Below are 13,929 nucleotides of genomic sequence, written 5' to 3'. Positions count from 1 at the left end.
CATCCTGTTCACATTCACTCACACCTGGAAGCTGACCAGTACAACCACAGTCTGATCTGCTGGCCACTGAGCAGCTCCACTGGAGCGGTTGGGGTTAAGGGCTTTGCTCGAGGGCACCTCAGTGGTGGTAATGAGGGCGGGGCAGGCGCTGCCTTTTCACTTTCCCCACCTAGATTTATCCTGCCGGTCCCGGGGATTGAGCCGACAACCTTCCGGTCACAAGCTCACTTCTCTAACCATTAGGCCACCACTGCCCCATTGTTACATAGGCTATACACATTTAGTATTTAGCTGATGCGCCAATCCACAGTGACTTGCAATTAGTGAGCAGGTAGCCATGTTGAGAAGAGGATCGAATATGTTTTTGCTGGATATTGTTACAGGACACAATCTGTTGCTGGGGATCAACCCGGTGACCTTTGGCTGGGTGACAGAAATGAAACAGAATCTATTCACCTTATCTGTATCTCTTCTTCATGGCTCACACTGATGGCTCACGTCAGCTTTGCACAAGCTACTTCCCTCTAGCTGCAGATGGTGTGTATATCATGCTGCCCCAACACACCTAGACTATAGAGAACAGCTTTTAACCATTTACATACTGAGAAGATCGTTCTCAATGGTATTAAAACAGTTGGTGTCAAACAGAAACATAATTTGTATTGTATACCTTCGTTTAGATGCTTTGTTTATTGTTTTAATCTGCAAACTAAAACAATTTCGATGCCTTTTAAAAACATGAATTACGCCGCTTTTACTCTGAAGGCTGAACGTCCAAACCGGAAGTCTTATATTCGCTAGCTCCGTAAACCGGAAGTGTTATATTCGTTCACAGGTTAGAGCTCTAAGGAACTAGCAAATATAAGAACTACCGGTCGGAATTGTTCAAAATAAAAACAAGCCATTGAAAATTATTAACTTGCACATTAAAAGTATAAATCAAGCATTTAAACGAAGCTATACATCACTAATTATGTTTCTGTATAACAACTGTTTTAATAACATTGAGGATGTTCTTCTCAGTATCAAATGGATTATGATGTTGACTGGCAACATCTAAATTGAAAGCATTCAAATTTACAGTATGGTCGTCAATATGTATTTTATTTTGAAATCTGTGACAGGACGTCGCGTTTCATTCTAATCCTGTGCAACTTGATCCTAGCAGAGTGCTGTCAGTCCGCCCTGTGCTGAGTGAGTTGCGGTTCTGTTTTAAACGTTGCGGGTCAAAATGAGCGACAAAGGCTTGTCGGACGAGGCGGCAGCAGCGGCTTGTAAAGATGGACACGCGATAACTAAGGTGAGCTGCTTGATATTCCTCTTTAAACTGAGCCTAACTTCTGCCAGACTGTGTCAAACCCGACTAAACAACAGGCCATCGACTGGCCGACAACTAGCTAACATCAATGCATCCATTATCGGACGGTCCCTGTCCGACCTGCTTGCTTCCCCTTTCCCCGCAGAATTTAGAGGATGCCCCCCCCCCCCCCGACAAGCAGTCATTCCGCGATATACTAACATGGTTGTCCATGCGTGACGTTATGCAGAGTTTTGTCCATACGAATACTGTCTCTGGTATTTGTTGTCACATTTCAGAAGACAATACCGAAGTCGAGCTCGTTTCCGCTGCATAGCGATCCCCGATTTCCGTCCACTCGCTTGGAGAGAAAGTCACGCCAAACTATTGGAGAACTGCGTCATGCTGCTTGCCACTTGCAATATATAATGTCGTAGTCGTAGTAGCCTACAGCAAGTAATGATTACGGTTGTTTTCGAATTGATGGACTGATTGGACAGTGTCAAAACAGTGTCCGATATAGGTTCTCTAAAGATAGTTTACTGCAAGGCTGAGTTAGTTAACCTGGGCATTCAAATCAATAATGACAACAATGTTGGCATTGTTGTTGCTAACATCAGTTGTTTTGCTAATGATTTAGGCTCTGTGTGATCATCAGCAGAAACTATTTTGAGGGCTGCAACTGCCTGGTTTGTAAACGTTGTGTAAGATGACATTCAGATGCACTTTGAGGGAAGGTTGGCAGCCTGAGGAAGGGAGGGCACAGGAAAGGAGAAGAGTCTCCAACAGCACAGATAACACTCCACTGTGAGAGAGAGAGAGAGAGAGAGAGACACACACACACACACACACAAATTTGATTGGTATACACTTGAGAATACAAAATATCATGACCAAGGTGGGAAATGGCGACCGGCCACTTGTCAAGTGCTGGTGAATGTTTGTTTACGACAGGTAACCAGCCATCATTTTGGAGTCCTATTCTGATCCAAACAGCCAGTTGTTTGGTTGCAGTGAAAGTGGCTGGTGAGAGTGAACTTGGCCACTGTGGTCGGGTCAGTACTAGACAAACAGTCAGTTCCAGCTACTTTTTCATCGAAGCAAACGGGTGAAAGCCCTAAAAAGAACAATGTTAACTGTTGAATCCACTTCAGTCATGAAGGAGAGATGGTGATGATAAAGATGGGCAGAAGCTTCAAGATGTCTCCATCCCGTTTTAGACAACTGAGACCACCTGGATGATGGAAAAGGTGGAGAAACCTGTCCCATCTTTGGTAGACTCAGTACAGGGGGTGTCCAAACTTTTTTGAATGGGGGTCAGATTACATACATACAAGTACATACAAATGGGTTAATGTACTCTAAAGATTTTGTTTACCATCTGAAAACATTAGTTCTGCATGTGCTGTTCCTACCTGGTGCTTGTACAAACTGTATGATAGTGCTGTCATCATTAGGTGAAGGGAAAAAATGCAAATTGAACTTGCTTGATTAACCAATAGAGACACTGCATAACGCGTCATCATTCAGAAACCTCGCCCAAGACGGGGGAAAACAGAAACCCCCCCTCCAATCCTGGCGTTCTCCTATGTCACGTGCATGGTTTGCGTGTTGCACAAAAAGATTGTATATACGGAAGATGAACACTCCAACTTACTTCCTTGACAGCTAGATTCACATTTTTCTTCTCGCCAATTCTCAACGGCTTCCTTGTTTTGCTCAGGAGTACAAAAAAACTTTAACTGGCGATTTTTTACATTTGTTGTCTGCGCAGCCCCACCACACAACAGCTTGTAGCTATGTTTAATTCAAGGAAAATGACGCTGGTGTGTGGAAATAAACAGAGCTTTTTTCCCTGTGATGGGCGTGGCCTACTTCATGCAGTGTCTCTATACTGTGTGGAGGGCCACATTATAGTATATTTTGAGAGACAAGCTGAGGGCCGCAATTGGCGCCAGGGCCGGACTTTGGCCATGCCTGGTGTAGGCCTACATCATGGTGATCCGAACAGGCCTGCTGCTCTTTCCAGTATGTGGATTTTGCCTGGGAGATGTAGGTCACGTCACACACAGGACTGTGGTGGTCATTGTGAGATCTAAACCCTCGGCTGGACAGTGGCCGGGTTTGGCTGAAATCCCTTTCACATGGAGCTGCCAGGAGACATTCTCCACTGCTCAAATCCATTTCCAGGCATGGAGAAAGATGTTCTGAGAAGGCTGGTGTTGTGATCTCTCTATCCCTCCCTCTCTCTCTTTCTCTCCCTCCCTCGCTCTTAAATATTATGCGCTTCATTAAATCTCTAAATTAGAAGGCTTTCCCCCCTGTGCCTCACATCTCAAATCTCTCTTGAATCCAGTCGTCGTTAAGGTTTAGCTTTAAATACGTTTGGGGTTCAATTCTCATCTTGGCGAGATCAGTTTCTGGTACTTCTGTCAACTTATTCATGAAACTGACTGCAAAACACCATTTGATTATTTACTTCTAGTCCCCACTCAATGATTTTAAGCAATATATTATGATCACATTTACTACTGTAGCTTCACTTGACTGACTGGATAGTTTGTATCTGCTCTGTGAATTCTCTGTATAAATGCCATTGTTTTCTTCTGTTGGCTCCCTTTTGAAAAATAGGCCTCCGTCTCAACGAGACTAACTGCTTAAATGAAGGATGAATGGGGCGATCTACTTGGGTATTGATGCAGCAGGATGTTTAGAAGGTGTTTAGAGTAGAGATGGTCTTGTTGGTGTGGTGGTCTGGGCCTTCTTTCCCACCCTGGTCTTCAGGTCTTCTCTGTAGGGTGTGTCGTGTAGCTGTGGGCATGTCTGAGATATCTAAAACTAGGGATGCAACGATATGAAAATTTTGGCCGATAACCGATATTAACACGTTCACTGCCGTCGACGAGGTAACTCGTCAAACAGAAACCAACCGTTGTCTGCCGTCGACGAGTTAACTCGTCAAAAAAAAAAAAAAAAAAAAATTGACGGTGGGACGTGGATCAAACCCTTTTACGTCTCCTATAAAAATATGGGAGCCACCGAACGTGTACAACCCATTCCACCGACCCACTAAGTGGCGACAGTGCTCTCCAGACTAGAGAAAGCGAGCCAAAACTGCAGGGAAAAGCGTGAGGAAACCATTCTCATACTGTAGAATGGTTTGGCGAAAATGCTTTCGCGCTGGTGCACAACGGTGGCGCACAACGGTGGGGGGTTCCAAAAATAGACTGGGTGGAACACACTTTGAAACACGCAGCATAAAGCCCAGAATCGCAAAAGCTTCATCAAAGCTCTCAACCGAAACACCAAGAAACGAGCGAGCCCATCCAGACTCGCCCGACGAGGGGCAGCCAGGCAGCAGACAGGCAGCAGAAACACGCTTGTGACACACCCGCTGCAGCCACGGAGGGAGGAGGAGAACACACACGGAGGGAGGAGTTTGAAGGAGAGGGGGGTTTCCTGCTGTTATGGAGGAAATTACTGTTCAAAACTATTGTTTAGATGTCTGACGTCTTACTGATGCCAAAAATAAATGGTTAAAATGACTGTTCTATCGAATTTCACAAAAAGGCATTTTTCTCACCTTTCATTTTCAGATGCTGAAACCATGCTGTATTCAACTGCTAATGCCTACATAACTACTAACTCTACAAACTAACTCTTTTAGACAGAGAAAGCACACATTCTATTAGTTCTTTTGAGATATTTTGTGTTCACAAAATCCTAACAGAAAAGAATCCTTGGCTCTGGAAAGATGAGCCAGAATCCTCAAAAAAAAACCTTGGCAGAAGCTACCTACAGTAAAAAAAAAACTGTTGGCAGTGAATGTGTTAAGATTGCTGTTATGGCCGATAACCGATATTTACCGATGTCGATATGATCTGTATAAAAACACATTTCTATGATAATACAATTTTGTCCATACTGAAAAACACATGTAAACACTGAATTTGAAAAAGTTATACATTTCTTTATTTCAAAAACATTTGTGAAAGCCCATAAATCATAGATTTACTGCATTATTTCATCTCAATGTGAAGGATTTGGCTGATACCGATAACCGATGTTAACATTGCAACATTGAACCGATACCGATATGTTAAAAAATGACTAACATCGGCCGATACCGATATGATTGCCGATATATCGTGCATCCCTATCTAAAACGCTCTCTGTCTTCTGTTTGTGCCTCCTGTCTGTGGTGCGTCAGGACTTTATGATGCAGCAGACGATGCTGCGAGTCAAGGATCCAGTCAAGTCCTTGGACTTCTACACCAGAATCCTCGGCATGACGTGAGTGTTACTGTTGGCTTCAGCTCAGTGGATTGTTGTTGTTGTTCTTTTACGACTCAGGGGTCTCTGTCCAGCTCAATTTCATCCCAGGCCACAGCAGCATTATGGCTGCCGGTTAGAAATGTATCTACTTTGTAATCATATGACATAATTGCCTCTGCGATAACTTAATAATTAGCTTTGAAAGCAGAATTCTAGGAAGAAAGAATGGCAAATAGACAATCATTTAGAGCTGCAACGATTAATCGTTAGTGGATCAGCAGAAAATTAATCGACGACTATTTTGATAATCAATTAATCGTTAGGAGTACAATTTTAAGAGAAAAGGTCTAAATTATCTGATTCCAGCTTCTTAAATGTGAATATCTTCTGGTTTCTTTACTTCTGTATGACAGTAAACTGATATTATCTTTGAGTCGTGGACAAAACAAGACATTTGAAGGCGTCATCTTGGACTGTGGGAAACACTGATCGTCATTTGCTGCCATTTTCTGACATTTTATACACCAAACAACAAATCGATTAACCGAGAAAATAATCGACAGATTAATCGATTATGAAAATAATCGTTACTTGCAGCCCTACATTCAAGTGTACAACTTATACAACAATGTATTTAAAAATAAAGTAATCAGTAATCAAGTCAAAATAAGAATAAGGGTTGTTTCAGTTTGTGTAGCCTGCTACAAGCAAGGGTTCAAATCCAAAATGTATATGGGCTGGTTCAAATCCAAAACGGGTGAAAGGATTGGCAAAGATAAGTTTGTTTGCTGTGCTTTGAAGTCAGAGAGGAAGTCATTCACCAACAGGTGCACTTTAATAGCCACTCGAGCTCATGAAAAACCACCTGGGCCAGAGGTTGAGCTGACGACAGGAAGGTGCAGTTTCAGCTGAAAAGCTGAGATGGGCGTTGTACACCCCCGTTCTGACATGTTGACTTTGTGCCCCTGCAGCCTCTGCTTCAGTTGGGCGAGATGCTCTGTTATGTCCACAACAGACACACACAACATTGCAACATCACACACAACATACACACACAACATACATACACACACAACAGACACACACAACATACACGCACAACAGACACACACAACAGACACACAACATACACACACAACATGGCAATATCACACAGCCATTTGGCTTTTTCTTGACTTTGCAGGAAAAGAGAAATTTCTTCCCAAAGCTAAAAAGAATCGCTTGAGGGACCGCGCTCCGTCGGGACACGGGGGCGGGACTAAGCATATATGCCCACCACCGTTTGGTTCACAGGAAGAATGACAGGTTTCCTTGACAAATCAATGCTGCAGAACATGATGATGTAACCACCTTGACACCTTCACTACCGCCGAGCTTCTGAATTTCCCAAACGAGACACGTGAGATGCCACTGAAAAGCTGAGAAACTCCGCTTTACCTGACCTGTTAAAGCACGTGGATATAATTAGTGGTTCAAAAGTTATTAAAACAGTGGTTCTCCACTGGGCTAGCCTCAGGGTCCACATTTGTCTCTTTTAGTCACATTTCTTACCCAAATTTCGGATTTTTATCCCCCCTCCGTCCTCCAGGCTGCTTCAGAAGTTCGACTTCCCCACCATGCGTTTCTCTCTCTTCTTCTTGGGCTACGAGGACAAGAAGGAGATTCCTGCAGATGTGAAGGAGAAGACGGCCTGGACCTTCTCCAAAAGAGCCACCATCGAGCTGACACAGTAAGTAAGGATCTATAGTCGTATTGAATTCAACAGTTATTACCTGGGGAGCTACAGCTGGAATATACCATGACACGTTTAATTGTGCAGCTCTACCACACAAAAAGTAGCCTGGGTTAATATGAGATCTCTCTTCATCTCAGTTTGGCTGTCTCTAGATTGTAATGACTGTCATCATAAGTCACTCTCTTCATATCCTGCTCACTCTCTCTCCTCCTCTTCCTCTCTCTCTCTCCTCCTCTTCCTCCCTCTCCCTCTCTCCTCCAGTAACTGGGGGTCTGAGTCTGACGAGAGCCAGTCTTATCACAACGGAAACTCGGATCCTCGTGGCTTCGGTGAGATTCCCTGTTCTTAAAGCAGATGGGAAAGATAAAGAAAATGTTTTAAAAAAAAAAGAGTCACAAATAAGGTCATAATAAATCAAATCAGAAGGCTACAATTTCGAGATTCACTTGGCCATAATGGAGAAGTTGTCTTGCAGTAAGGCATACAGTACAAGAAGACAATGTAATTGCACAGAGATCATGAACAGGAAAAATGTGTTGCCCGTTAAATGAAACAGTAGGGCTGGGTATTGGCAAGGATCTCACGATACGATACGTATCACGAGACTTGGGTCACGACTCACGATACGATTGTATCACGATATATTGCGATGCGATACATATTTGCGATATATTGCGATATTCTACAGAATTGACTCAAAATTAAATAATAGAGCTAAAGATACAACACACTGTGTACCACCTAGGTAGTGTAATAATATGTACATCACTTTATACTGATAAGTTAGTGGACAAATTTAGTCAAAACTACTGAGTGTTGAGTGTTACTGAATGCATCGATATGGGAAATATCGATACAGTATCGATTAGGGGTGGGAATCACCAGATGCAGAGGCCTGGCATGGCATGGCCTGCAAAAAATAATAATAATAATAATATCGCGATACTTGGCGTCCAAGTATCGATACAGTATCGGGAAATAAAATATTGTGATATATTGCCCAGCCCTATAAAACAGTGGAAAGAGCAGTTGATTGAATGGACATGGGTCCATCAGTCAGGAGAGTGGATGGATATGCTGCATTCACATTGTGATGATATGTGGGAGATGTGATCAAAGGTGATCAAGGTGATTTTGGGGGTCAAAGTTCAAGGTTACTGTGACATCGCGATCGCTCGTTTCATGCTCGTTAACGTGAGATCTCGGGAACGCCTTGATGGGATTTGATCTAATTTGCCCCAAACGTCCACTTGGACTCAAGGATGAACGGATTACATTTTGGTGCTCAAAGGTCAAAGGTCAAGGTCACTATGACCTCACAAACACTGTTTTAAAGCTCGGTAACGCCATATCTCAGTAACACCTTGACGGAATGTCTTCACATTTGGCTCAAACGTCAAAGTCTGGACAGACATGCATGTCGACTGCTCACGTCTTGTTGGCGGAGGCATATATCCGCGGTGCGGTCGTTCTAGTTTGCTTTATCTGGTCTTCTTGCCTTCCAACCAAAGACAAACTAGAGTAAAAAGCTGTAGTCAAAGGAATAGAATAGAATAGAATTTTGGAGTCGGGAGCAAAATGTGGACAGCCAAATTTATGTTTAGCTGAGCTTTGCCAGTTTTCTGCTTGGCTTCTTCTTCTTCACATTTGGAAATTATGTTTAAAAACAAGTATTGAAAATGAAAAAAAAAAAATCACATGTATGTACGGTATAAGGAATGGTTGAACCTGTTGTTTATCATGAGGGGTCGTTCTTTTTCTCTCCCTGATATTTGGTAGGACACATTGGCATTGCAGTTCCCGACGTCTATGCAGCCTGCAAACTGTTTGAAGAGCAAGGAGTCGCATTTGTGAAGAAGCCGGATGATGGTGAGATGTCCAGATGATGGATGTCAGGCTCCTAGTTGGGATGGAGGGTTAGCTTGGCAGCCAGTCTTTCTTTTTTTTGCATTTGCCCGTAGCGTTGTAACCTGGCGCTGCCAGATGGACGGTATAGCTCCACATAGGTTTCACTAAACCAGTCGATCTGGGAATGAAGTAACCAGACCCGCTGACGGAGGCGGGCACTTTTTCCAAGCTACTTGGCTGGTGATTGGATGACCCATCTGTCTATCACCGCTGGTGGGTGTTAAACCTCAACCAATCAGATCGCCGAAGGTGCCTGTGGATGATCTCCGTGGTATTCATTGATTGAGTCCTCACGGTCGTAAAGTCACCTTCGAAGCATTTAGTTAGATTATAACGAACTAGTTGTGTGGCTTAGCCTTCCCAAATGTTGAGGGTCGTTTTTTAGAATTTAATACATAGAATTGGGAATGTTACATTCAATTTCATTCAGACTGCCTGTCACTTCCGCGGCGGCAGCCATGTTGACGAGTGAAAAGAACTACAAAGACCATGTGCGTCACGCAGAAAGCCCGCCTAAGGCTGCCGCTGATTCGTCGAGCCGGCATGGCTCGACCAATCATCTTAACTGCCTGTGCGGGTCCAGACCGTCGCGGAGAACCAAATGAAATGTGAGTTCACGTGACGGGCGGTTTACCAGGCTAGTAGCGTTGGACCCCCAATTCATAATAGGATTATCTTTTCAACAGGTGTTGGATACATGCACTTACAAGGGTATCATTGAAATGCATTGAGTGGAGGTGTGAGGGGTTGCTTGGTTTGTTTTTTCTGCTTGTCTGTTACTCGCAGCCATCACTATGCACCGCTCGTCTTCTGTCTGTGTGCTTGTGCTTCTCTCATTGATCCATCCATCATCATAATATTATTCCTTACAGAGCGCTGTATATTAACTAGGGGTGTCACGATACACTCTGTTCACGATACGATATTGGGTTCACGATAACGATACGATATTTTAACAATATTTTTTTGCGATCGATTTGTAAGTTGAGGGGGCATCCTCCACGAGTAATTTCACCATTTTCATCCTCCGTGTCTGTAACGTCCCTCGTCTGTTCAAACAAAGCAACGAAAAGGAGAGCGAGCGTGCAATCGGACGCAGATCAGTGCCACCATGTTCAGCTTCTTTTTCTCGCGTTATGAGATTTCATCTCAACGATACATACTGTCACTTTTTGATATCGCGATATATTGTGGGACGGTATATTGTGACATCCCTAATATTAACACATAGGTCATATAACCAGAAGGTAGTCACTATTCATAGTCTGACTCCCTGAGAGCAGACTGCGGGCATAAGCTCTGCCTAGTCTGGCTCACTGGGAGCAGGCTGCGGGCATAAGCTCTGCCTAGTCTGACTCACTGGAAGCAGACTGCGGGGATAAGCTCTGCCATCGGCTCCGACCATTTCAGTCGGAGCGGAAGGGAAATCCCTTTCCGCTCCTTGCGTGTCGCTCTCAAATCCCTCCACCGCTGTGAAACAACAACAACGCTAGCTAAGCTAACAAGCTACACGCTGAAAAAGGCAAGTTTTGAGAAAAATATTTGGATTGTGCAATAAAGCAGGCCTGCTTGATACTTTCAGTGGATGGACATAAAGATAACGGAGCATTTTGTTCTGCGATTCACCTTATGTTCCAACAATAGGGGTCAGCCAGTTACTTCCTGTTGTGTTTACACTTCCTGTGACAGTACAGTACTGTATAGTGAGCAGGTAAAACAGACGGTGTTCTGAACAGGAAGTCATAACACAACTGGGTCAAGTGGGCGGGGCTACATAAGGTGAATACCAGAGTGAGAGTAAGAGGAGCCAGATTCTTCTGCGCTGGTACAGCGCCAAACTATTCATACATGTACCTTTCTTTCTTTCTTTCTTTCTTTCTTTCTCGTAGGTAAAATGAAAGGCCTGGCCTTCATTCAGGACCCTGATGGTTACTGGATTGAGATCCTGAGTCCCAACAACATGGTCTCCATCACCTCATAAAGACACATTGTTACCTGCTGCAGTAACAGAGAGGCAAAGTGTGCTGTGGCTTCAGCGGGAGAGCAGAACTCTGGGGATTAGAAAAGAATTGAGCAACACAAGCACTGAGGGGAGACTGACGGACAACAATCACTTCTGCAATGGCAATCACAGTGGCTGCATTTCCATTTGCTAGTAGTTTCCCTTCGAAGTAGACTGCACAGGGTATTCAGCCATGTTAAGTAATATTAGCCTAGGTAAACCCAGCCCCCACGTGACCTGCTCTCTCAGTTCCCAGTCACTAGCGACTGAGAGCAGGTCTGAGAGCAAGTCATGTGGGGGATAGGTTTACCCAGGCTAAAGTAATATGGCTGTATACCCTGTGCAGTCCACTTCGAAGGGAACTACTAACTGATCGGAACGTAGCCAGTGTCCTGGCATGGAATGGACGAGGGATGCAAACTAGTCACCTTTAGGTGATGTCAGTCACCCTTTTGATCCCAAATTAGGGCACTTAAATGAATGGTTTATGAGTGGTTTCTTTGTGTATGCCCCTGGTTATCTGCCACCTTTTTCACTCTCCACGAGTTTGCATCCCTTATTGGACAATTGATTTAGCAGATAGCTTAACCCATTGATACCTGATGCAGCATTTGTGTGTATATCCCTCATTTGTGTGTGTATCCCTTTAGGTCTTAAAGGGATACACACACAAATGCTGCATCAGGTATCAATGGGTTAAATAAGTGCGTCATTGCCAAGACTAGCAACTACTGTGTGGAGCTATTGCGTGCGTTTGTCAGTTTGTATCTTCAAGAAAACGATGTGGTGTTGACTGTGCAGTAAATGTGAAAGCTTACATTCAAAACAACTGGATTTTGTCATGTTTAATGTCCACATGTATCACGTGGCCTACATGTGATAGTAATGGTATTTTAGCCCCAAAATGTACCGTTCTTTCTCTCATATGGGAGAGAATTCATGAAACTGCATTACGCAATCTGTCTATATCTTTTTTTCTTTATTTATTTTGGGTCCTAATCAGCAAACGCGCCTAATCTCACCGAACACTACCGAAGGCCTTTTCAGGAATCCTCACTATCACATTATTTTGCCAAATAAAATGGGTGCAGAAGGAATTTGACTTGGTGCAGACGCATTACCAGACAGTTGCATAACACAGGATTGACACACTAGCAGCTGGTCTAAGACAAAACCAAGCAGGACATCGCATGGAGTGCAGACGAGACATACTGCATGACAGCAGACTAAACTAGTGTAAGACAGATTTACTGTATTGAATGCAGACTAAACAGGAAGTCATACTCCGTACACACATAAAGTCAAGGCTGAAGAATTGTACGGTAGTCACTTTGTTACAATCGGATGTGGAAAGTACAAGTAGGTTGATAAATATGTACTGTAAAGATGAAAAAATGTCAGCCAGCCGGAGAGTTTATATTGGTGTATGTGGAGTTCAGCCAGTCTGTCAGTTCATCTTGGTGGGCATCCACTCTTCCTTTATACATCCAATCCACCAAGCATGAGTTACTTAAATGCATGTTAAACTTTTAAATAAGTTGGCCCGTTATTCCTGTGTATTTAATCAAAAGACATTGTCAGGACAGGTGGTAGCGATAAGTCATTCTGCTGGTGTCCAGGGAAACAAACTACACTATCACATTTTTGTGTTACTGTGGAAGAATACCTTCAGGAGGACCCTTCTCAAGATAGTGAGATAGAGCCTCTAGTCTAAAGCCCTTTTGTGGAGGATGCTAGTATAAAGGCTCTGTACATCGAGAGTAGCTAAAATGCTACTTGGACTAACTTTAAAAATCTATATATTGGGACAAGGAGACTCCCATTTACAGACACAATAGGCCTAAGAGGAGGCTCCACCACTGATTTGTGGGTTTCTGGTAGGCCATAGAACACTGGGCAAATAGGATGTTTAGTGGTCAAAAACTCTTTTTCTTTTGATTGATTGCTCAATCTCAGATGTAATGTCATCAGTGGGCTCAAAGTGTAAAGGTGAGTAGAATACATTGTTATCTAGTTGACTCTTAATGTCTCTATTGTTCAGAGTTCATGACAACAATAGGACCCCCCTTTATCTGCAGACTTCATCACGATCACAATATCAACATATACCTGACGAAGACATACCTGACTGTCATTCAGCCCCTAAACGTGCAGAGGGAAAAGAGTGTGCTCCAGTGTCTTGACTTTGGGTAAGTCTATGTGAAGTGCATAGGTCAAACTTCTTTATATGTACACTGTCCCTCACTGTTGAGCACCAGGACACTTTCTTCCAAACTTGGCTGAAGCGTGCTGGACTTTATCTTGGACTTTAACACATGTAAGTAAGAAAACTCCTCGTGTTTCCTTCAGACCCATGCTGCACTCAGGCTAGCTAACATTAGCTCTAGTTTAGGGATTGACCGATATGTTTTTTTTCAGGGCCGATATCGATTATCAGTAATCAAAATGACCGGTAACCGATATTTGGAACCGATATACATTTGCAGTAAAAAATTAAAATCTTGGTGTCAAAATTTAGAATAACACGAGCCGTGGTTGAAATGCATTTTCCTCCGTTTATCCAACTGCAATATTAAAGCTGCATTCAGCGATGGTTATGTGTTAAAATAAGTGGCTCTATATTCTGACAGCGATCACTGAAATAGAGTCATATCCAAAGGTAAAGCATCAGCTTGCTTCAGGCACTGATCTCACACTGAGACCAGGTGTAAA

At 43.4% G+C, this 13,929-nt stretch overlaps 1 protein-coding gene across 1 annotated transcript; it reads left to right on the top strand.

Moving 5' to 3' along the window:
- Nucleotides 1-1,160: 1,160 nt before the first annotated feature.
- Nucleotides 1,161-11,561, top strand: glo1 (glyoxalase 1). Its single transcript, XM_083662069.1, has 6 exons — nt 1,161-1,300; nt 5,508-5,590; nt 7,161-7,301; nt 7,569-7,636; nt 9,087-9,176; nt 11,105-11,561. Exons 1-6 carry the CDS (start codon nt 1,232-1,234, stop codon nt 11,194-11,196), a joined length of 543 nt encoding a protein of 180 aa, XP_083518195.1. The 5' UTR covers nt 1,161-1,231; the 3' UTR covers nt 11,197-11,561.
- Nucleotides 11,562-13,929: the final 2,368 nt, after the last annotated feature.

Source organism: Poromitra crassiceps (assembly GCF_964638095.1).
Source record: "Poromitra crassiceps genome assembly, chromosome: 28".
Classification (NCBI taxonomy): Eukaryota; Metazoa; Chordata; class Actinopteri; order Beryciformes; family Melamphaidae; genus Poromitra; species Poromitra crassiceps.
The sequence above is the reverse complement of the archived record's forward strand: the minus strand, read 5'-3'. Positions and strand labels throughout refer to the sequence as shown.

Coding starts and splice junctions, on each gene's coding strand:
- glo1 (XM_083662069.1), top strand. CDS start 1,232: ATGAGCGACAAAGGCTTGTCGGACGAGGCGGCAGCAGCGGCTTGTAAA. Junction 1,301..5,507: donor ATGGACACGCGATAACTAAG/GTGAGCTGCTTG, acceptor GTGGTGCGTCAG/GACTTTATGATGCAGCAGAC. Junction 7,637..9,086: donor CTCGGATCCTCGTGGCTTCG/GTGAGATTCCCT, acceptor GATATTTGGTAG/GACACATTGGCATTGCAGTT.